General features: G+C 51.1%; 1 protein-coding gene across 4 annotated transcripts in view; it reads right to left on the bottom strand.

The window, feature by feature from the left end:
- Window positions 1-1,839: 1,839 nt before the first annotated feature.
- Pde9a (phosphodiesterase 9A) overlaps window positions 1,840-23,749 on the bottom strand; it is a 92,597-nt gene continuing 70,687 nt past the window's right edge. The window contains exons 8-19 of one of the 4 annotated variants that reach the window (XM_036168146.1): window positions 23,534-23,612; window positions 22,153-22,227; window positions 17,714-17,800; window positions 16,775-16,879; window positions 16,504-16,586; window positions 15,096-15,252; window positions 11,289-11,402; window positions 7,631-7,735; window positions 6,778-6,906; window positions 5,741-5,836; window positions 4,164-4,284; window positions 1,840-2,214 (exon numbers count right to left, since the gene is read on the bottom strand). In XM_036168146.1, coding sequence (XP_036024039.1) covers window positions 4,180-4,284; window positions 5,741-5,836; window positions 6,778-6,906; window positions 7,631-7,735; window positions 11,289-11,402; window positions 15,096-15,252; window positions 16,504-16,586; window positions 16,775-16,879; window positions 17,714-17,800; window positions 22,153-22,227; window positions 23,534-23,612 — 1,135 coding nt within the window. In that variant the 3' untranslated portion in view covers window positions 1,840-2,214; window positions 4,164-4,179. Of the gene's footprint in view, window positions 2,218-3,208; window positions 3,986-4,163; window positions 4,285-5,740; window positions 5,837-6,777; window positions 6,907-7,630; window positions 7,736-11,288; window positions 11,403-15,095; window positions 15,253-16,503; window positions 16,587-16,774; window positions 16,880-17,713; window positions 17,801-22,152; window positions 22,228-23,533; window positions 23,613-23,749 lie in introns of those variants that run through there. The other 3 variants (XM_036168145.1, XM_036168147.1, XM_036168144.1) reach the window with 3 other exon arrangements.

The raw sequence follows: 23,749 nt of genomic DNA on the forward strand, positions 1-23,749 counted from the left end.
GGGGGCATTCTCTTTCATAAGGCATCATGGGAAACCAGAGCACATGACCAAAGACTATGGTGGAAGGGTGGCCAGGGCCCTGCACCCAATAAACTGGAGACTAATTTATCTGAGAGGCGACTGGAGCAGCTCAGAAAGCTCTGTTGTTACCTAGAGTCTGGTGACGTTGGGGGCGTAGTCAGCACTGTAGTGTGACAGCTGGGTGGTGTGAGAGCACTAACGTCGAGCAGGAGCAGTAAAACTGCTGAAGCAACACTGGCAGGTTAGAAGTCACTCCAAGGCCTCCTGGGTGACCTCAACTAAGTCTCTGGTCTCTGGTCCTCCTGGTGTGGATGGGGGAGTATCACATTGGCAGCTCTGCTCCTCAGGCTAGGTGAGTGGCTCTGAGGTCTCAGGGGACTCCTAAGCCCTAATGTCCCTCCAAGTACAGAAGCCAGGTGGTCCTGTGTCCAGGCTGATGCTGGGGTCCATCAGCCTTCTGCATTCTCCCCACTAAGGCAGAGTCTCAGCCAGTCCAAAGCCCAGCCGCTTATTCAGATGTGGGGCCCCTTCCCCTATCCTGTCCATTTCCAGCTGACACCAGGTGTCACCGAGGATGACCAGAAACTCAGGAGTCTCCTAGTGCAGGAATCCCAGGACTCGGAACTCAGGATCCCAGGGTAGAGGACAGGAGGAGGGGGCGGGAGGGTGGTTCTCAATGTTGAGATGGGAAGGTTAGATGGAGATCATCTTTGGAAGGTCTTTTTCCAGCCAGTGTGACAGGTGACTGTCCTGTCCTGTAGGATGACAGAGGGCAGAGGCTCAACAACACTAGGGCACCTCTGAAGTTTGGCTGTATTCTGACAGCAGGTTAAGGTGACAGACCAAACCAGAAACAGGTGTAGACGTGAATGCTCTGCTGAGCAGGTCAAATGGGACAGAAGCAGCTGGTGTGGAGGCGAACCTGAGAGGCTAAGATGGGGGGGGGCCTTGAAATTCAAGGGTCAGCCTGGGCTACATAGAGAGTTTGAGGTAAGCAACACACACACACACACACACACACACACACACACACACACACACACGAGTCAGAGAGACAGAGACAGAGAGAGTCACTGCTGCCAAATGAATTATCCAAAGATGAGAAGTAATACTCTAGAATTCACCCAGAGGGATTGGTACTCCAAAGAAAGCCAATCCAGGATGGAAAGGGCCCAACTGTGGATCATCTCCTCATAGAATAGCCTCTCCAGGGGGTCCTCTGTCCCTCCAGGGGAGCAGCACCAGCCCCATGGAGATGGCCAGCACCTTCTCTATGCTTTTTATACTGAGAATCCAGAGGCCAGCCTGGTCTACAGAGTGAGTTCCAGGACAGCCAAAGCTACACAGAGAAACCCTGACTCAAAAAACCAAACCAAACCAAAAAAGAATTAAACCAGTAAGAGTAAATCGAGAATTCAGAGTCCAGGTGCATGAGAAGACAAGGGTAAGCAGGGTGTTGTCACATGAGGGGGCTGGGTTCTCTGGGCAGTTACCATGACACCTGTCATGGACCCACTGCCTGTCCTCCAAAAATGAAGGACAGGGCATCTCCTCTTTGGGGAAAGAGTCCCTTAGATACGTTGAGGATTTGAGTAGTAGATCCCAATGTCCTACAATTGTGCAGTAGCAGAAGCCTTCACTGTCCCGGTGGTCAGGAGGGCATCTGTCTCCCACATCACCTCTTATGCAGCCTGCCTCATTCCTCGGCTCCTGTACACATCACTGATGCCTCTTCTCTGTTCATAAACACCGGCCATACGCATGTCCCCAAGTGCCTCCCCCTTTGTTCATAAACACAGGACACGTGCACGCCCCTGCACTCGGGCACCATTCTGATGTTTAATGTGGAATTTACACGGACCCTTGGGTCACACTTCTGTTCAACCATTTGAAGACACATCCCAGGGAAAACCAGAGTCCTTGGAAGCCCGAGTGCCAAACCCAAAGAAAAAGTACAGACCCATTTCTGTATAAGAATATATTATTTAAAAGACAGTTTAAAAATAAAAATTCTGTACAGCATCATGAATTCCTGTTTTTGCATCAGGGAACAAAACGGTTCTTAGAAAACGTGGTCTGTGGCAGGTCATCAGGGGTCATCTGGGTGTGACCGTCCTTCCGTGGAGGATCCTGTGAAGTCCCCCAGCCCCGTCTGCTCAGAGGCCACGGCTCAGCTGCTTTAACCAGTACAGTCTGCTGGAAAAAGAGGAAGACGGCTTTTTGTCTCTGTGGGGATTGGAGATGGCACAGCCACAGGACCACGTGGGAAGTTGAGATGGTAACAGAATGCACGTGATGAGAAAGCGGAAAGACCTGGGAGTGGTGGAGCAAGCACTGCTCTTGCAGAGGACCCAGGTTCAAATCCTAGGATCCACAACCACCTGTAACTCCAACTCCAAGTGTGTATCCAGCGCCCTTTTCTGTTCTCTATGGTACCTGCACTCATGTGCATACACCCATATACATATGTAATTAAAATACACATATATATGTGATTAAAATTTTTTTTAAATCTTTTTTTTTTTTTAAAGCAGAAGTAGGGCTAGAGAGGTAATTCAGTGGTTAAGAGCACTGGCTGCTCTTCCAGAGGACCCAGGTTCAATTTCCAGTATCCAGATGGTGGTTCACAACTGTCTAACTTTAGTTATGATGCCCTTTTCTGGCCTCCACAGGTGCCAGACATGCAAGTGGTGCACAGATACACAAGCAGGCAAACACACACACACACACACACACACACACACACACACACACACACACACAGCCAAAGGGGGTGCTAACTGGGGAATAACAGAGGACCAAGCCTGATAGGACAGGTGGATGTGGGGAAGGGCAGGAATGGATGAGAAGCAATAATGACATATACGTATGAAGACACCAGGGTGAAAACCCTTCCTTGTATACTAATCTAAAAATATAATAAAATATAAAAGAATGAGGTGGGGGCTGGAGAGATGGCTCACTAGTTAAGAACACTGGCTGCTCTTGCAGAGGACCTGAGCTCAGTTTTCAGTACCCACACGGAGGCTCACAACCATCTGTAACTCCAGTTCCAGAGGATCTGACGCCCTCTTCTGGCCTCTGTGGATTCCGGCACACAAGTGCTGCACCTACTCATGCAGGCAAACACACACACACACACACACACACACACACACACACACACACACACAGGCAAATAAAATAAATCTAAAAAAAAAAATAATAATATGAGGCTGTCAGCCACACAACACACGCAGCCCAAATTAGACAATGTCAATGCCACTTTCCTCTCAAGACCATGACCTGGCTTCAAGGGTCACTGGCTGCCTCAGTAAGGAACAGCAGTTCACACTCAAATCCCAATCATGTCACCATGACCTTGGGCTTACAGACAAGAGGCCTGGGGGTTCCCAGAGGTGGGGACACATGGCCGTCACTTGCGAAGGTCATGTCTTGGGCTGAAGCCTTCTCTGTTTCCCCTTCCATCTCAGCTTCTCCAGCTCCAAGCATAAACCCTCATTAAACATGACACTCGACAGCCATGTTCTCAGTCAGAGTTTAGCACGCACCGTCATATGCGCTGCAGCACTGGCTGACTGAGTGGCCGTGCTGTGTCAGCCGGCGTCAGGGCACCTCCTCGTGGTGAAGAGAGGAGATGCTCTTTAAAAGCTTTTGGACTCCAGATGCACTTCACAGGATATTTCATCTCACGAGTGGCACACATTTTAATAATTAATCCTTTCCATAACCAAAGTGTGAACCTTTCCAAATCAGAGCCCAGATTGTAATTGGGATATGCAGGATTCAAGTTGCACTTTTTGGAAAGCAGGCTGCATGCTGTGGTTTGACTCTGCTCTCATTCTCTAAGTGTAGCAGGCAAATGATAGTTTGCAAGTATCCCCTGGACTGTTCGGATGCTGATGTTCAATCCCCACTCTGAGGTTAAAGGTGAAAACACCTGACTGTGGTGTTTGGAGACAGGCTGTGGGAGCAATTAGGACAGACAAAGATGGACATCCAATGACTGAGTTTCTGGTGCTTTATAAGAAAAGGGTAGGGACACACACACACACACACACACACACACACACACACACACACACACGTACACACGCACTTTGCCCTCCCCACATAAAGTACTCCAGAGTCTGCCCACTTACTGCACACATTGAGATATCAGTTTGGAGGAGGAGAATGGCCTTCACTATTTTTTGTATCTCTGTTCTTCTCTGTGGTGTTTTCGGTGCCCCCAGTTGTCAAGCTGTCTGTCTTCTTCTGTAACTAAGAGAGCAAAGGCCAAAGTCAGTCCTGGAGGCAGCGGGCCAGCTCAAGAAGCCTCTTGTCTCAGGAGGCGTCGGCTGCCTGAAGACACTCAGACACTCTTCGATGTAAAAGATGGCTGCCCGCACATACATCTGCTTTCCAGATTTTCCAGATACAGCCTGGGTGCTTGTGTCCTGCTTACAACCCACAACATCATCCTGGTCAGCAATGTCTGGACAAGCTGGTCATGGCCCACAGCCCCAGGCCTGGGGGCCGAGTTCCTGTTTCAGGCTCAGCGCTAGCACATCTTTTCCAGGCCTCCTTCTCTAGGGCCAGGATGGCATCCTGGAGAGACCTGGTATTACCACTGGGCAGTGGAATGTCAGATTGAAGACTCCGGTCTCCCAGAGCGATGGCTAATGGGATGGCCATGGTGGCAGAGGCCCTTGTAGCCTTGCCATTGGAGTCTGGACTGGGAATGCCCTTTGGGGTGTACAGTTTTACCCTTAGCCTTTTAAATTTTCAGAGCTGGCATCCTGTGACTTCCTGGCAGGGGACTCAGGATTGCTGGTCTGTGCTTTCAGTCAACCTACATGCTTTTGCCATGGGTCTGTGACATACCTGGCATTGTACACTGGGGGTGTGCATTAGCAGATGTGGCTGAGGGAGATGTGACCAGTATCAGGCCACACCCGGGAAAGAAGGCAGAAAAGATGGATAGAGGCCCTTCCATTACCGGGGAAGCTTAGACGGATGGGTATTCAGTAGGAAATGAGAGCATGGGGGCATCTCAGGTGTGGAGGTCACAGTGGCCAAGGAGAGGTCTGGAGTGTATAAGGAGTGGGGAAACTTTTCTGGGTGCATGGGTGTCCTGGTAGGAGCAGGGGGTATTGTGGGTAGAGAAAGACTGCACCCAGCAGCCACATCAACCAGGAGACATGGACTGAGTTCTTAGTGTCAGCGCTTCTGGAAGAAGAGATGTTCACTCGGGCTCCAACAACAAAAAGCTGAATTGCTCGTGGGAATCTGTGCCAAGACTAGAGAGGCTCCTACTCTCTCCTGGGATCCAGCATCCCCCCCGTGCCCTAGAACCTCTCCATCCCCTGGACCACAGGAGTAGCCGAGCTGCCCTGTGTGCTCTGTGTCTGAAAGCATGAACCTGGGCACGTGCTTTGTTCTTAGGTCTTTTTCAGTGAGGCCGTCAGTGAACAGGCATCCTGGCAGGGAGGAGGACAGGAGCCAGGGAGGTGCTAAGAGACACCTGGTGGTTCTCCAGGCTCACACAGCTGTGTGCTGGCTCTCATTGGCCAGCAGACTCCAAGGAAAGCATTGCCCTTCCCTGGGAAGAGACTGCTTTTCGAGAGCATAGCATCTAGACCCCTTGTCTCACTGAGTTGGCTCTGGTGCCCGCCCTTTGTACAGCCTGGCTGCAAGTCCCTGACTCGCCTGCCTGTGTCCTCTGCACTGCTTTTACCTCCTTCATGGCATCATCCATCTGCTTCAGCTCCTCATAGTGTTCTCGAGACTCCCAGAGTGGCCGTAGCATGGTCTCCTCGACAATGGGGAAGAGCTGGGGAGGGGAGGGTCCAAGGTCAGCCCGCCATTGTTAAGCAGCAGAGAACACTGGAGGGCAGCTGTCAGCCCCTTGGGGTACCTGGGAGCCCCAGGGGTCTCACTTCCCAGTGGTCCCAAATCAAGAGAAACCCAAGGTGATGGGGTGCGAATCTCCTGGCCAGTTCCAAGTCCTGGAGACCCTGACACAGGCCCACCCATCTCCCATTTCTGTCTCTGGCACAGATTCTTCCTCCTGTAATTTCTGAGGACCCCAGAAAGCCTACTAACTTCTCCTGTCCCCATTCCTTCCAGTAAGACAGGGGTAGGTATGGCCTCAGAGGATCTTATGTAGGGGACGGATCTGACAAAATTCCTGGTGGTTATGGGAACGAAAAGGATGTGGATGGCTCTGAGACACCCAGAGAATGATGGGCAGGAGGTGGGGTGAGACAAATGGGTTGGCAAGAAGTAAGTGTGTGTTTGGGACCCCGGGGGCTGGAAGAGGTGGCCTTAGGCAGGATGTGTAGGCAGCTCTGGGGCTTGGGAGGTGGAGGCGCAGAGGAGGGAGAAGACCGGGATTCGGTTGTAAGGGTTCCCCAGCCCCAGGGCACCAATTCCAGGTGCTCCTTTAAGGTGAGGCCTGGGAGGACAGGAGAGCCAACAGCTGGTACAGCTGGCTTGGTCTTAAGGCTGACAGAGATGGGTGTGGGCAAAGTGGGCACCAAGGGCCTGATAGTCACACATGGAGCTCTTTGAAGAGCACCGGAGGGGGTGGCACTGGACACAGCAGGAGGAATGGCTGCCAGGCAACCATCACTGGGACAGCAGAGGATGGAGTGTAGAAGGTTCAAGTGTGTGCATATGCAAACACAGTGCATATTCCTGAAATGTGCACGCACGCACGCATGTGTGTACATGTGTGTTGATGGTTGCTGTACCGGCAGCAGGACCACTCACCTTGGTCACTGTCTCAAACATTGGGATCAGGACAAACTTGATGAACCCAATTTGGGCCGTCGCTTTGGTCACTTTGTCCCTGTCCATGAACGGGGCCACAGGAAGGCCTTCTGATTTCTCGCGGTCGCTCTGCGGGGGACACAGTGACGGTGACATGAAGCACAAAGGCCCATGGACTCGGGTACACAGAGCAGCCCTGTTCCGAGAAGAAGAACAGGGCATGCTGCCCAGCTGTGATCCTCACGGTCACACACAAGCAATACAATGGTGAGGACACAGAGAGCCTGCAGGGAATGGGCTGCACATAGGCCAAGGCGAGGTGAGCAGGTCGGAGTCAGAGGGACCAAGTCTAGAGACAGGCTGTGTCTCAAGGGCATGGCAGGGCGGTTTACAAGGCTCCACTCGACAGCTCCTTGTCTGCATCATTTCATGCCTGTATCTATCTTATGAAGACCATCTCGTTTGCACTCACCCCTCCACAGGGGTCCTCCCTCCCCCCAGGTCTTGCTTCTTGACTCACAGCCACATTTCTTCAGTCTGCTTCTAAAAGTGACTCTGTGAGTGGCAATGGGTGGCAGTTTCACCCCCCCCACTCCCCTGCCCCCCCCCCCCCCACTCCCCTGCCCCCCCACCCCCCCACTCCCCCACCCCTTTGTTTTTCCTGGTGGCCACGGTCTCACATCTATAATTCAGCCTATGTTGTTTCTGCTGTATGTCTACACAGACAGTGATGTGGAGGCTCCTGGGGTTGTGGGATGGATATGTCCATCACCCTGGTCGGCTCTTTCCGATGCAGCCCCGCCCACAGAGCTGGAAGCAGCACTCACAATTGGGTGGGTTCGGTGTCTCTTACCTGCATGAAATATTCTTCCAGTAAACAATCCACCCATGGTTCTGCCACCTCCATGGGACGGACTTCGTTGGAGATATCACAGCATTTTATGAGAATCATCTTCAACTGAAAGAGACGCGGCATTGAGGGCCATTGATGGCAGACCCCACACACCCACCGCTACTGTGGGTCGACTGGATTTGCCATCATAGGTGGAAAAAAGAGGGGATGGGGTTGGGGAGGGATGCTGGCCATCGATGACCATGGAGCTTTTCTACCTGGAAGGGTACTCTGCTACATCACTTTGCACTGGGACCCTTGCAGTCTGGGTTTCTCAGCTTCCATGAGCAAGGATGGGGACCCATGGCACCCACAAAGCATCAGCTCACAAGCTTTTAGAATACCAACTGTAAACTGTCAAGTTAAAAACTGAGTGCGTGCCCAGGCTCTCCCATGCTGAAACTGTCTCACTCTGCAGCTCAGGCTGACCTTTAGAACGCAAGGCTGGCCTTGAACTCCTATTCTTCCTGCCTCCCAGCTGCTCGGATTACAGGTTATGTGTCACCATGCCTGGTTCTCAAAACAATGTCCTTGCAAGGCCAAGATAAGAAGATGCAAACTCAAGGTCTGCCTAGGCTACACTGAGTTCATGGCCCGCCTGGACAACTCAGTGAGACTCTGGTCTCAACCTTCCAAGTAAAAACAGGGTTGGGGGCACAGCTGAGCTATGGCACAGTATTTGCCTATTGTACATGAAGTCCATCGTCTTGACAAGTAAAACAATCTTATGACTGTGGGAAATATAACATAAAGATATAGAAAGGACATCGTTAAGAGGCAATGGTTTAAAAAGGGTATTGGAAAGAGAGCCCAAGGGGGACCCCTGAGCGGTGATGAAATGATGTCAAAAGCCTTGCAACCCCATGTTCCAGAACAGTGGGGATGGGGGAGGTCAACCCAGCACTGCTTGCCTAGGGGTGTGTCCCTCAGGCAGAACCCTGATTATGGAATTGGAAGATTGCACAAAATTGTGCAAAAGGGCTTCAGCTCTGCTGTTTCCAAACTCGGAGCTTTCATGAACTAGTCTGTCTCTGTGCCTGGGGCTGCATGTGCTGCAGATAGCCCTCCCGTGATGAATGGAGCGTGTGACTGCAAGGTCCTGTGTAGCCTCCAGGCCACCCCAGAGCAGATGTTCTTGAAGTACTGTCATGTGCCCACTGTATCCTCTTGGGTGTGGCCTTCCAGGACTGTGTGTACGTCCTCCCAGGCAGGAGGTTAGCCACTCCCCTGGAGTCTGGCAGGGCTGGGGCAGGACAGTCAAAGGATTCTGCCCAAGTGTTTCTCCTGAGCTAGCTAGACCATCACCTCCGCCTGCTGTGGGAGCTGGTGCCTGGTGCTCTGGCCTTGGGCCAGGCACAAACATCATTCAATACTGTGACCTTTCTGGATAAAAGTGGGGGCTACTGTCCAAGGTCTTGAGGGTGAGCAAGCAGAAACGTCCATCTGAGGCACACAACCTTAAGCCATGACTTGCCTGCTTTGTTGACTTTTCCATGTAGGAGAGGGAACATGGCCTGGTGGATTGGCCCTTCTACTCTGGCTGGGCCATGAAGGACTTGTGGATAATTGCTGCACAGGCCCATTTCTAGTTCCTGGGCAGTGATCCTTCTTTGCTGCTCTGTATTGGAACTAGCTCCAGCCCAGAGGCAGTTACAAGCTTGGCCTCATGGGGGAACTGCCCCAGACTAGACACTGTGGCCTCGGTAGTGGCTGGGTCAGGCATGTTGATATGTCTTCGGGCTGCGTTGTGGGTACTTCCACTTCCTTGGCCCAGGAGCCCCGCCTCCACACACCCCCAACCCCCCACCCCGCCCCAGAGGCTTGGACTATGGACTTTTTCTCCCAGTCCTCTCTCAGTCTCTCCCCGAGCCTTTGGGGGCCCTGACGTGATGCAAGTGCAGTCAGCCTGATCCTGTCCCAGGAGAGAAGTGGAGCCCTGGGTGGTAGTTCTTCCCACACCTCCTGATCAGTGGGCAGGTGGGCAGAGACCAAGGTAGGCCAATATGCCTTTGGTCTGGTTTATCGTCCTATCTACCCACCTTCACACTGGGCAGACCCCTTGAACTCCAGCCTGTCACTCAGCCCGGAAGCTGGCTTTCTTCATATCACAGAGGGAAACCAGGCGTGTGTGTGTGTGTGTGTGTGTGTGTGTGTGTGTGTGTGTGTGTGTGTGTGCGTGTGCGTGTGTGTATGTGTGTGTGTGTGTGTGTGTGTGTGTGTGTGTGTGTGTGTGTTTGTTTCCCTCAGCCACTTCTGATCGTCCTTGGCTTCATGCTTTTGGTCTTTCCCCAGACCTTAGCAGATCTTGCCACAGATGCCATGTGGCTGTACAGGAGCCCCCTGGTGTCCCTGCTTTTGCTTTTTAACCTCCATGCTGTTCTGAGCAACACAGAAAGATCTCCCACCATCTTCATCCTCTTGTTATTCTGCCTTATTTTGGGGTTGGGCTCTTAAGTGCCTAATTTGTAAGTTAAACTTCATTGCAAAGTTGTGTGTGTGTAGAGGAAAAATCACAGTATACACAAGGTTTGCCTCCCTCGGCCCCATGGCATCAAGCACTCACTGGGATCTTGGGAGGTGTCTCCTAAGGACAAGGAGACAACTGTGCCTCTTCTTTCCTTAGAAAGGGGGTGCTCTTGGAGGCCCTGACTTGGGGAAGACATATCCTCCCATTGTTCGGGTGTTAGCCACAAGGGCCCTTCTTTTTCTGCACCTCTGTCTGCTCACTGGGAGTCAGTCTTTTGCAGCATGGCCCCAGAAGGCTCAGCATTATGGGATGGGGAGCCACAAATTCAGCCCAACCTAAGAAAGGCATCTTCATTTACTGTCTGTCAGCTCCTCTGGGGGGGCAAAGCGATGTTATTGGTTTTAAAGACTTATTTATTTTTATTTTATGTGAATGAGTGTTTTTCCTGCATGTATGTATATGTACTACATGTGAGCAGTGCCTGCAGAGGCCAGAAGAGGGCATCGGATCCCCTGAATCTGAATTACAGGTGGTTGTAAGCCACCATATGGAAGCTGGGAACTGAACCCAGGTCCTCTGCAACAGCTGCCAGGCCTCTTAACTGCTGAGCCATTTTTCTAGCCCCATGGTATGTTTTAAAGAGACAAACAACTTTAAAAGAGACTATGGTGCATGTCTTAAAAGTAAGGCATAGAACAATTAACTTAATCTCTGAATGCTAGGATGCTAATTGTTAATTATTTTGCTAATGCATCTTGCTCATTTTGAAATTAATTTTTGAGACAGGGTCTTACACTATAGTCCAGGCTGGCTTGGAATTCATTATATGTAACCCAGGTGGCTCTGAAGTCGCTGCAATCTTTCTGCCTCAGCCTCTCTAGTGTTGGGATTACAGGGATGACCCAGCATGCTGGGTTTGCATTTAGCTTTTTGGAAGAGACAGACACCGTGCACACTTAGGCCATCTCCTTAAGGGAGAAGGTTGTCCTAGACCCATGGACTCTTCAGAAGGCAGCCTTGTCTACTGCTGGCCCAGGAGGAGTTGTGATACAGTCACCCCAGCACTCCATGGCCAGGTGAGACACCCGGGTTTCTGGTTTTCCCAGCTGAGCTACGGCTCAGCTTTCCAAAGACACAACAGCCACAACCTACCAGGGTCAAGTGCTCCTCATTGCTGTAGTCAAAATTCTCCATCTTTTCTTTGAAAGAATCCATAATTTCAGCATGCCTTGCCATGTCGGTGGCCAAGATCAATGTGATCATCCCCTGAATGGGAAGAGGACACGTGTCACCACATACCAGGACCTCAGTGGGTGCTCCTCACACTGTGTTCTGAGCTCCTATGTGACCATCACTCACATGTGTGCTCTGTCTGTCCCGGTGCCATGTTCACAGCTGCAGATCACAGGCTGACAGGGTAAAAGATGGGTCGTCCCCCTGACTCAGAAAGCCAAGCAGATTTTAGCCAAGACTTGAAGTCTCCTAGATTTAGTCATCTAGGTCTGCAATTAGCCCTGCACAGAGCTTGCTGACAGCTATCAATAGTGGAGTTTCCAAGACAATTTTCCCATTGTCTCATCTATGACTGCATATAGATTATCTAAGTCGGAACATACTTGGTAACATTCCCACTATCCAGTTTATCAATGAGGATCCAGTGGGTTTGTAAATTACAGCTATGCTATGGTTTGAAAATGGCTGATGCCCTCCTAAACTCAGGTTGAAATCTGGTCCCTAGAGTGACTGTGTAAAGAAGAAGTGGGATCCTTAAGGAGTGCTTGGATTCTACCCCCATGAAGTAATTCATATTCTCCCCAACCCTACCCAGCATTGGGTTAAATCCACAGGGAGTGAATTCTCACTTTTGCCCTTTGACCTTCTGCCCGCATCCTTCACCAGAAACAGAGGAGATGTGGATGCCAAACTCTTAGACTCCCCAGCCTCCAGAACAATGAGTGAAGATAAACCTCTCTCTTCGCTTTTAAAATTACCCAGTCTGTGGTATTTTATTACAGCAGCTGAAACTAGACTAAGGCAGTTACCTAAAGACTGGTTTAGGAAAAGTAGCATATTCCAAAACCATAATCACATACCCATTCTTTGATTTCTCTTTCTGCCCATCTACCTTTCCATGCATCTACTATATTCTACTTGTCTATATGTCTACCCATCCTTCCATCCATCATTCATTCACCATTTAACCACTTGCCATCCACCCACCCATTCTTCCTTCCATCCTTCATCCAACCATCTGCTACCCACTCCCAACTCATCCATCTGCGCTCAACCTATCCATCCACCTCTTCATTCACTATCCAACTGTCTGCCACCCACCTTCCCACCCATCCACCCATTATCCACCTGCCCATCATCTATCCATTATTCACCCACCATCCCACAAAACATTTACATGACATCTCTCTACTGGGTGTAGAGCTCCACTTTCCCAAGAAAATAAGACCTCCAGCTTCAAATGCCAAAGTCAAGCAGTCAATATGAAGAATCTCAAATGTCTATTTCTTTTTTTCTTTTTTTGGTTTTTTGAGACAGGGTTTCTCTGTGTAGCTTTGCACCTTTCCTGGATCTCACTCTGTAGACCAGGCTGGCCTTGAACTCACAAAGATTTGCCTGCCTCTGCCTCCTGAGTGCTGGGATTACAGGTGTGTGCCACCATCACCCGGCAAAATGTCTATTTCTTATGTGTGTGTGTGTGGCAGGGTGGGGGTGGGAGTAGGGGTGGGGGGGATGGGGGTGAGGACACACACAACACATCACCTTGCATTTTGAATTATGAACTTTTTTTTCTGTAAAGACTGTTATTAACAGAACATTCTGTTATCCCTCAACATCTTCCTTCAATGACAAATTGTTTTATATGCATGAGTGTGGGTACACACATGCTATAATAAGTCCATGTGGAGGTTGGGGGACAACCTTGGTTGTTGGTCCTTGCTTTCCACCCTGCTTGAGGCAGGGTCTCCTGATGTTCATGGCAGTGTACACCGGGCTAGCTGGCCTATGAACATCAGGTCATTCTGTCTCCCATTTCCCCGTAGGTGTGCATTGGACTTATAGATACCAGTGCCACTGCGTCTAGCTTTGTGGGTTCTGGGGACCTGAACTTAGGCCGTCTGGTTTGTGCTTTACCTATGGAGCCATCTCCTTATTCTCTGAGAAAAGATTTAAAAAATTTGGATGAAAATTTTTGTTTCCAGAAAAAGACTTATTTCAAAACTCTAACATTTGGAGTAGGACAAGCCTTGTTGTCCCATGGTGGCCAGCATGAAGAAGATCCTGTTGGTAGGGATTCACTGTCTACACTTCCAGTTAGATGACCATCTTTCTCTTTGGGGATTCTGCATGATGTACCTTGCTGGAGAAAGCCACACACTAAGGGACGCTCCATCAGGCGCTCTGGGCAGTCACTGGGTGGCACTGGGCCCATGTGGCCATCTCTCTTCCTAGCCTGCCCTTTACCCACTATAGAGAAGGGTGGCTAGAGTTTGTCATAACAGTCTATGGTCCACACTTGGGGGTGGAGCTGCAAACGTGGAAGAGAGGGTGGAAGGCTACAGATAGAGGAGAGGGCTGCACCATGGATCAGCGATTCAATATCGACTGTTGTCGCACGCTACACAGAGGTAGCTTGGAACTTCTCAGGGAACAGACAAACAAGAAAATAATGGTCTCTGAGGTGGCTGGTCTTTGAAATGCCAAGCTTCTAGGTTCTCCAGGAAGGAGGCAGGTGAGCCTTTCCCTCACATCCACTTAGCTGTGGTGGGTAAGAGGGCAGCTGAGACTCAAAGGGCAGTCCTCAAGGGATGGCAACACACGACCCTCAGGGAGCCCAGGGATGCTCCTTATGTGCACACGTGGCCTGAGTGGTCTGGCTAAGTGCTGCTGGCTATGGGGATATATAATCCCTTATAGTTCTGGGGTCTGGAGGTCAAGATGAAGGTACCAGCATGTTTTTGTTCCCCCCAAGGCTTGGGAGAAGGCTCCTTTCTGCTCCTCATAGGTTCTGGTAGCCAAGAACCCCTGGACTTTGTCCATACCAACATCTGCCTCTACCGTCCCATGGCCTTGTACTGTCTTCAAGTCTCTCTCTCCTCTGTCCCTCATAAGGACACCTGTCATTGGTTTAGGGCCCAATCCACAGAAGCACCTGGGGATCTTAAGTAGGTATTTTCCAAATAAGGTCTCCTTCACAGCTGAGGGTCAGCTACCACTGAACCACTCTGCTTCAGACAGAAGTCACTCTGGGTCCTTCCATCTCTTGTAAGGACACAGGACCTTTTGCATGGGGAGGGCAATGTTTTTTTTGTTTTTGTTTTTTTGTTTTTTCAAGACAGGGTTTCTCTCTGTAGTTTTGGTGCCTGTCCTGGATCTCGTTCTGTAGACCAGGCTGGCCTTGAACTCAGAGATCCACCTGGCTCTGCCTCCCGAGTGCTGGGATTAAAGGCGTGTGCACCACCGTCCAGCCTGGGAGGGCAATGTTTTAAGTGACTAGAAGTGTTGGTCTCAGGGCAGGAGTGACTAGGCAGAATATGCAGCTAGAGGTGGCCATGATAGAGATGAATGACCAGGTCCTACATGGCGGGTGATAGTAGTTGAAGCTACATGGCAGATACCAGCTTACCAGGCTGCATGTAACACTGGTGCCTCTCCAGGCTCCGTGTTGCCTTGAGCCAATGACTCCCTTTCTTTCCTCAGTTTCTTCTCTGACCCCAGGGACACAGGAGTCATCTGAAAGGGAGCCATTAGGGTTGTATTCATGGCAGTGACATGCGGGTGACATCAGGTGTCTACGGCAAAGGCCCATCTCCTTGGGGACCACTTTGGGCCCTGAGGAAGCAGGTAAAGGGCTGGTTCCAGGGTCCCTAGTGGGTACTGCTGTAACCAAGAGCCTCCAAAGCATGGGGCTCTGCTATGACCCTACAAAGCTCTGGCCCCACACACCTGCCTGATCTGCCTGAAGCCCTCAGGTGGCAGGCTGGAGAAGATGTTGCATTCGGGCCTCGTCAGGATCTGGAAGGCAATGGCGCAGTGGTGGTTCTCCAGCGGCGAGATGTCGTTGTAGCGTACAGCCAGTTCCGTGCGGGCATTGATCTGGTATCTAGGATGTGTGGAGAGAGCAGGAAGTTCAGACACCCTGCCACTGGCATTTGTACGCCATCGTGTACATGGTTCCTGCAGAAGCTGGAAGTGCCTAAGGGCTAATGACCAGGTGCCATCTGCTCACACCAGAAACTCACTTCACTTGAACCCTGGACTCTCATGCTCCTATAACTAGATACCCCCGGTCTTCAAGTCTAACCTGTGACCTCAGCTCTCTCTCTGGGGTGATGCCTTGAAGGCATCGAGGTTCCAGAAACTGTCAGATTGTCAGTACATGCAAAGACAAGATTTCAGGAAAGAGGAAACAGGTAACAGGTTTGTTTTCTCACTCCCCCCCCCCCCCCCCGCCATGTATGTATAAATATGCATCTATAACAGGATCTCATTCTGTAGCCCAGGGTGGCCTGGAACCTGGGATCTTTTTGCCTCATCAGCCTCCAAGAGCTAGAGTTACAGGAAGCGTCCTACTGTGCCATTCTAAGGGTTGAATTTTGAGGTTAATTCTAAAATTAACTCTTTGCCAGTCTGTTGTTGGCAGCTGTGGTGACCAATAAATGTGCAGAAAGGTAATGAATGAGTTATGGGGCATGCTTCTGGGGAGTACTCATGGCCACACTTGGCATCTATTCTGTCCTTCTGAGGAGTAGACATGGCTAGACCTGGGACCCATTCTGTACTGACAAATGGATGCATGGCCCCAAGGACATCTGATGTCTCTGCACAGCCACAAAGGTGCATTAGAAAAAAACCTATGTGTCACTGAATGCAAGCTCACACCATGACGGAGGACTCTGTCGGTACCATGGGTAGCATTCTACCTAATGGGGACAGAAGGTGCTTAGTGTCCCCAGCCCTGCAGTCCCCCAGGCTTGCCCTCACTCATTCTAGCCCTGACCTTCTGCCTGTGCCTTTGGAAGTAGCCTGGAGAGGGAGCACCCTGGCAGAGAATGGTGTGGAGCCCCACTGTCCCCCGCCTCGGGGAGGGGGCAGGCTGGTGCTGCCATGAGTCTTTAGAGCCTGGGGCTGACACAAAGGGATTGTGGTTACCTGTACGGTTTGGTAACCTTGGAGGTACCCTCCCAGGGGAGGCCCAGGGCTCTGGATAAAGTCCAAAGCTGAGAACTGCATCCTGCAGGGTTAGGGGTCTAGGTGGGCAGCTCCATCTGAGAGCTATTGAAGGCTTAGCTGAGTTCCCCTGAGAGAAGGGGCACTTTTCAAAGAAGAAACGAGAAAGAAACCCCACACGTACGTGTTGTTGTACCCTGGGTGGTCCAGATCATGGCAGATGGCTGCGGTCATCAGGACCAAGATGTCCATCTGGGAAAACTTCTCCTGGATTAGGTGAGAGTCAAGTGTCTGTCCTCCTCATGGGAGGGCAGGAAGGGTGGGGACAGACTGGGCTGCAGTGACAGGGGAGGACACGGTCCCTGCAGAGGTCATAGGCCCCCTGGGCTGGGGGAGTGGAGGGCCCAGCCGCTCAGCAGGGTTAGAGATGGAGGGTGAGGGCTGGCAGGACCCACCTGGAGGCCACAGAGCCAGACCATGCTGTACATCATCTGTGTCACACAGAAGCAGTGCCGGAAGTTGTGGAAGGGGTTGTTCCTGTAGTTGTCATGCACGCAGAGCTGTGGGGGAAGAAAGGGTTAGCTTATGCCCTCTGTTCCCATAAGGCTCCCAGAGCTTTGCATGTTCAAGCCCAAGGCTTCAGGTGTTCCCAAGTTCACCATCACAGAACAACATGGCCCAGGAGCCCTGCAATGTCCCACCACTGTGCAACCTGGGGGCAGGGACTAAAGTATCCCCCAAGTGTCTGCTGAGCCAAACTGGGATAGAAAGTTGGGAGTGGGGCAGGGATCATTCCACAAGGGACTCTAGGTTCCCAGGCTTATGGGACAATTAACAGGCTTTCAGTTCTTGATGCACAATAACGTTCTATCTCTTAGAAAAAGATCTGCTACTAAGCACCCAGGCCTACCCCCATATATATACAGCCACCCACACCATACACAACCCTGTCTCACAAACTCCCAGAGACACGCTCTCACATCCACACGGCCACAGAGACACACACTCTGACAACCACACAATTCTCACATGCACTCTGCCAGACACACACACACACACACACACACACACACACACACACATTTATACACTCATAGACATAACCACACACACTCATATAATCTCCTGACCCACACCCCTAGACACACACGACATCCCCAACTCCATACACCTCTGCTTTAGTGTGCTGCCTTGTGGGTCTCTCCCTGATGGTTATACTAGTTCCTCACTGCTCTGAGGGCATGGGAGGACAGATGGGACAAAGGACCTTACAGACCTCCCCTGGTACAGATACTCACTCTGCAAGAAGCCCACTGCCACTAGGAAATGCAGGGTAGGCCATTCCAGTGTGAGGGGAAAGAAGCGACAAGTCCAGATGTGGGCCTGTCACTTACCAGCCACCTGCGGAGGGTGATGGGGTTGATGTTGAAGTCCCGGACCAGGCCGAGGTCATGGTACATATGCTCTAAGCAGCTCAGCATCTGTGGGAACAGGGTCAGGGGTCAGGGGGAGCAGTCAGGCCAGGTGACCCTCTTTCTCATGCATTGTCCTGAACAGTGCCACCAGGGTGACCGGGGAAGGGTGGGACAGGTCAATTGTAGGATCACCCAGATGGGGTAGGGGTCTGTGACAGCCTGTATGCCTCCTGAGTGACATAACAAGGTCAGAAAAACTCATGAGCATTCCAGTCATAATAACAACCCTGTGTAGGGAGACAGGACTTCAAGAGGTGATACCAAAATGACCATATCCAGAGTAGAGTGTTAAGAGTTCAGAGGAAGTTTATCCACCATACATGTGGGAAGGGCTGTCACTGAGGGCCACCACTTGCTTGCTCAAGGCTAGATAGAGATGGGAATGGTTTTGATGAGCTGGAGTCCACTCCTCTTGTTGGGACTGGAGATGCTTTCTAATGTCTTAATCTTAATCTGGAGGGTGGACCTCTTGTCCAGACAAATCTGATTTCCAGGGATTTGGTCATCTGTAGACAATTGGTGTAGGGTGAGACAGATGTGGTATTTAATTCTGCTGTCATTTTTTTTTCAGGTCTCTGCAAACATCTCCCAGAGTTCTGACACTAACTAAGCCCACAAGGAATAGATAAGGAATTTGTAACTAAGCCTGGCTAGAGAGGCTTTGCTTCTGGGAGAAGCAGGTCTCACGGAGACAGGAGGTCTACAATAGAGAGAGGAATGGGACAGCCCTGTGGACACATGGCATGACCCCAGCAGAGAGCACTTCCCCTAGGCCATGCATCAGTGCCTGCCTGGTCCTGGGCACCAGTGTCCTGCTACCTGCACAGGGCAATGGTTGTCAGTGCTGTAGCCTGGCCTGTTACCCTTGTACCCAGGCACCAAGCGGCAAATCCATGTGAGGGACTGAATTGTGTCCCATCAACATAGTATGTAGAGGCTCCACTGTAACACCCCCACCAACACGACCATATTGGGGGCAGGGCTTTCACAGAGGCAACTAAGATAAATGTGGTCATCAGGAGGGGCACCATTCAGTTTGACCATGACACTGTAGGAACAGATCAGGACACAGACACACAGAGATGACTGAGATGCTAAGGGGACAGTGCAGGAATGACCAACCCAAGACACCTTGACCTTGACCTGCTGGCTCCAGGACAATGAGACAATAATGCACTGCTGTGGTTGAAGCCGCCCAGTCTCTGGTGGTTTGACATGGCAGGCTGCCAAAGGAAGTGTGTGCAGGCCACCAAGCTCCATCTTTCTTGTTATGTAATATGTATGGGCTGGGAATGCTGTAGTTAAGGTGAAGTTTTGTGACTACAATATGTTAATTCTGTTGGGAACAGAGGATTCTACAGTTATCGCAAAGAGTTAATTTGGGAAACAGAAAACAGTCTCTCATCCAGACCTAGGGGGACTCAGGCTGTCACAGAGCATCTTGAGAGCATGCTGGCCATGCACTCATCTTCCTTGAGAAGCCAATGGCTTTGAAGATGATGGCCCTAAAGGGTGTTTCCTTCAGAGTGACAGGTGTTCTGGTCCTGGCTTGAGGATGGCTGGCTCCCCAGGTGCTGACAGTTGCTGTCCATCCAGAGCTAGCAGCCTTCCCACCTCCTGAATGCCAGCCCTCAGGCCCCTTGGGCTATAGTCCCAAACCATTGTTTTTGCTCCAGAGGCCCAGACAGTGTTCTGAGCAACCCCGGAGAGATGAAATATCTGCTGTAAAATCTCAGTTGAGAGATGCAGAGGGCTGCCAGACACCACCATCTGCTGCCACTTCTGTGGTGGACACGGTGGCTTGGGAGCAGCAGTGACGGTCTGTTCCCTTGACAGTCCTCAAGCCCAGCTGAGTACGTGAGTGAGTGGTGGCTCCTGGAGATGGTGATGAGCACTGATCAAGAGGGGAGGACTTCCAAGCTGACAGTGGCTGGCCCTTCAGTGTGGCAGAGCAGCCACCTTACTGTCTGCAGCCCCAGGATGAATCCCCGAGGGACCAGAGGCGCCGAACAACATGAGATCGTAATCCTGGATTAGGTTTGAGAAGAGCACTGGGTAAGAGCCGTGGGTTGATGTGGCATTGCCCCCATTGGAAAAGAGGGGTGAGCCCCCACAGGGTCCTGATGCTCCTTTCCATCTCAGGCCTGGGTGGCCGCCCAGGTCCTCAGTGTATGTTCCGTTACGCATCTTTGCCATCCACACTTGAGTTTTCCAGATGCCAAGGCTCTTGATTTTGGATGTTTCTGGCTTACCACCTGAAGGCAGCGAGGAACCTCCCAAAGCATCCTGCTGCTAGTCTCTCTGTCCAAAGCTAAGGGTAGTGGAAGATGTCACATGGCTGGGACCAGCTATAAGAAGCACTCACCTTGCCCGCTTGCCAGTCAGAGAGCAGCTAAGACCAGGGTCTGTGATGGGTGGTGCTTCTATTATGGATGCATGGATTCTTTGGCCTTGGGGACAACCTTCGCCTCCCACCACGGGTCGCATTGCGCTCAGAGGCTCCACAGAGTGGGTAGCAGTGGCAGAAAATAACTCGGAAATTGGTTTCTACGCAGTTGCTCTCACTAGAGACTTTGGCTGGCTAAAGTTAGTGACTGGGAGTTGGGACCATCCTACAGGATGAGCCAGAAGCAGGGCTGGCCACCTCCTGGTGGGAGGATCCACATTCTGAACCACTTGTTGTCCATTTCTTTGTCAGGGTCTTGCTCGGCCCAGTCCCAGGAGGTAATCACATGGATGGACAGGTCTCTTTAAAGCTTTGTCTCTGTTTCTGGTATCTGTGCCCAGGGGACTGTGACCCCTCACTGACCTAGGAGGGCTGCGCATCTAAGGCACTGCCGGAACATTTGATTTTTGCCTGCCAGCGCTGCACCTCAGAGCTGGAGCACAGAACCCTTGGTAGCTGCACCTCTGGTGGTTTGTTGATGGGCTGCTCTTCCAGGTGAGCTGAGCTGGGCCCCGCTTTTCTGTTTTGTTGTTGTTTGAGTGTGTATGTGTTGGGAGGTTGTATGTGTGTGTGTGTGTGTGTGAAGGTGTGTGTGTGTACGCACATGTGTATGGGTGTGCATGAGTGTGGAAGCCAGAGGTTGATATATTATCTTTCTTCCTTCCTTTCTTCTTTTTTTTTGGGGGGGGGGATGAGACAGGGTTTCTCTGTGTAACAACCCTGGAACTCACTCTGTAGACCAGGCTGGCCTTGAACTCAGACATTTGCCTGCCTCTGTCTCCCAAATGCTGACACTAAAGGCGTGTACCACCACCCATCGATATGGTATTTTTCTTGATTGCTATCCACCTTGTAACTGAGGCAGGATCTATCACTTGAACACAGAGCTCACTAATTAGACTGACTAGTCTATCTATCTAGCCTGCTCCAGGCATCTCCGCCTCCCTTGTACTGAGATCACAGAGAGTCGCCGTACCCACCAGACATTTACACGGGTGCTGTAGATCCGAACCCTGGTCCTCACTGTGCACAGCAAGCTCCTTTAGCTACTGAGCATCTCCCAGCCTAGTCTCTGCTTTTCTGGCCAAAAGCCTTCAGTCAAAGGCCTTCTTAGTCTGGGAAGGGACATGCTGGAAGAGGTTTCTTTGGGAAATGTGGGGACCCTCTTGTCTAAAGGCACAAAATGCCATTTGCTACAACTGACCTTGTTAAAGGGAACAGGGAACATATTTTTGGTCTATTTCCACAAGTCAGTGCTTTGGAAAAGCTGGGAAGAGTCCTCAGGTTTTGGTGAGTTCTCCATGAGGAGGAGACTTATTCTTTCTCCATGTTGATAATTCTCAGCGAATGAGAAATTTGGAAGAAATATCTTCCTGTCAGAAGAGACTCCCATCTCTGCAAATCTCACAGAGCTGCTGCCTTGTGTCCAGCTGCATGGGGGCCTCTACTGGCCACTCTTCTCAGAAGGACTGAGAGCCGCTGTGGCAGGGGTCCGGGGGAACACTTTCTCGTTAGGAGGCCCCTCTCTGCAGGAAATAACTCTTCCAAGCAGCGGCTCCGCCTCTGCACAGCTCCATCTTCCCATGTCTCCTACAGATATAGGTGCAGCCAGCCTGGGGCACCTGGGTTCAGATGGTTGCCACAGGGGCACTTGGTGTCATCAGAAGGCCAAGGGTTGCTTTTTTTCCAGCTCAGGTAAAGCCCCTTTGCCTTGGGCTCTGTCTTTCAGCCCACTGAGTGTCATTTTGATTTAAATTCTGAGGTTTTATTTTAGGGGTGTTTAACTTAAAAAGAGAGACAGGGAAAAAAAAAAAACCACAGGAAGAATAGCCTGGACACAGTCCCTATTCAGGATTTACAGTCCTGAGCAGCTGTCCCCAGTGACCGGAGAACCCGGAGGTCCCTCACCTACCTCGTTGGGTTCCCAGAGCCAGACATCGAAGGTGGGCTTCCGTAGGGCTTCGATGGTCTCTGGGGAGAGCAGGTACTAGAAAGGATGGGAGTGGTGTGTTAGCCAGACAGTCGGGCTTCTGTGAGTGACAGCCGCTGTGCTGCGGCAGAGGTCCGCGGGAACACGCCCTCCATTCTCCATCCTCCTCACAGACACTATACAGACTCAGGGCTGCCTTTCTCTGGAAACTGTAAAAGGACCCCCATCTGTCGTGGCCTGGCCTACTAGGGACTCCTAGGAACATGTGAGTGATAGAAATGTTCCTTGTATTTATCATGACGGTAATTTCAGGACTACCTGTGTCAAAGCTCACAGCGTTCAGTCTAAGATGAGCTCCGTAGCTGTCAATCAGACCTCAACAGTCAAAGCTATATAAAGCGAAGAGAAGGGAAATAAACCACTGGGCGTATGTTCAAATCCCTGCTGAGAAGCTCTGCTGGGTTTGTCTTGTGCGGAACCACCCCTGGAAAGTTAAGCTTCACACTAGCTGATGAAGGCACCAAACCGAGGTTGGGTCCACTGGGCACTGAGGTTTAGGGTGAACTGTCAGAATCAAGGCCAATATTCTAGACTGCCATTCGGGTTAGCCTTCTTCAAAAGGGACTGTTGTGAAGGCTGGCTCTGTTTTTTCCAGGTCTGGGTTATGTAATCCCTGGACAGGATCGCAAAAGATGTTGGACATATTTTCCCATGTGGAAAGGGGTTCATCTCCTGGATGATGCTCAGTGCAAGGCTTGGACCGATGTGGAGCAAATCATTGACTGGTGGGCACCAGGTACCTATGAGGACTTCCAGAAGAACCTGTGAGTGGTCGGCCTAACCTTAACGCAGAAGTGCGAGCTGGGGTTTAAGCAGAGGCCATTGCTGAGAAGGTGGCGCTCGCTCTTTGTGGGCATCTGAAACAACTTAACTCCAGGTCACAGCTATTTGACTCAGGGCTTGGCTGCTTTTAAAACACAGAAAACTTTTGTGAAAAGGTTTCCATAAAAACTCTGTGCTGTTCAGGGACAGGGGAGCTAGTGATGCAAAATTTTAAGAACCTTGTTAAAGTTCCTTAGTGGAATGTTTGTACACAGATGTCTTTTACTGTCAATTGTGGGCCTGGGAGGGAGCCAGAAGGGCTATTACCTCCCCCGCTCTGGAATTGCTTCTCTAAACAAATGTCCAAAAGAAAAATATCCTGCCCAACAACTTTCCACCCTTCCTTAGCCCGCGACAGGAATAGAGAGGGGCTGTTATCACTGCACAGAGTGAGGGGCCAGCCTGGGTTCCCATGTCCTGTGTCTGGGGGGGGACGGGGACACAGAGCTAGAATTGTCCCTGGACCAGAAATCCATCTCACCTTCGGATAAGTGGGAACATCGCGTCGAGGTGTCAACTTCTTGTTATCCAAAAAACTGTATTTACAGGGACAGTTGGTCCTGGAGGGCAGAGGAAGAATTTAGTTACGGCAGTGGGCTCTGGCTGGGAGGTGTCCTGTGTACTGTTCAGGGCAACAGAGCAAATGGAAACACAGCCCCCAGCCCCAGGACCCTTAGCCTCAGCCCCGGACCTGTAT

The sequence above is a fragment of the Onychomys torridus genome, chromosome 18 (genome assembly GCF_903995425.1).
Source record: "Onychomys torridus chromosome 18, mOncTor1.1, whole genome shotgun sequence".
Classification (NCBI taxonomy): domain Eukaryota; kingdom Metazoa; phylum Chordata; class Mammalia; order Rodentia; family Cricetidae; genus Onychomys; species Onychomys torridus.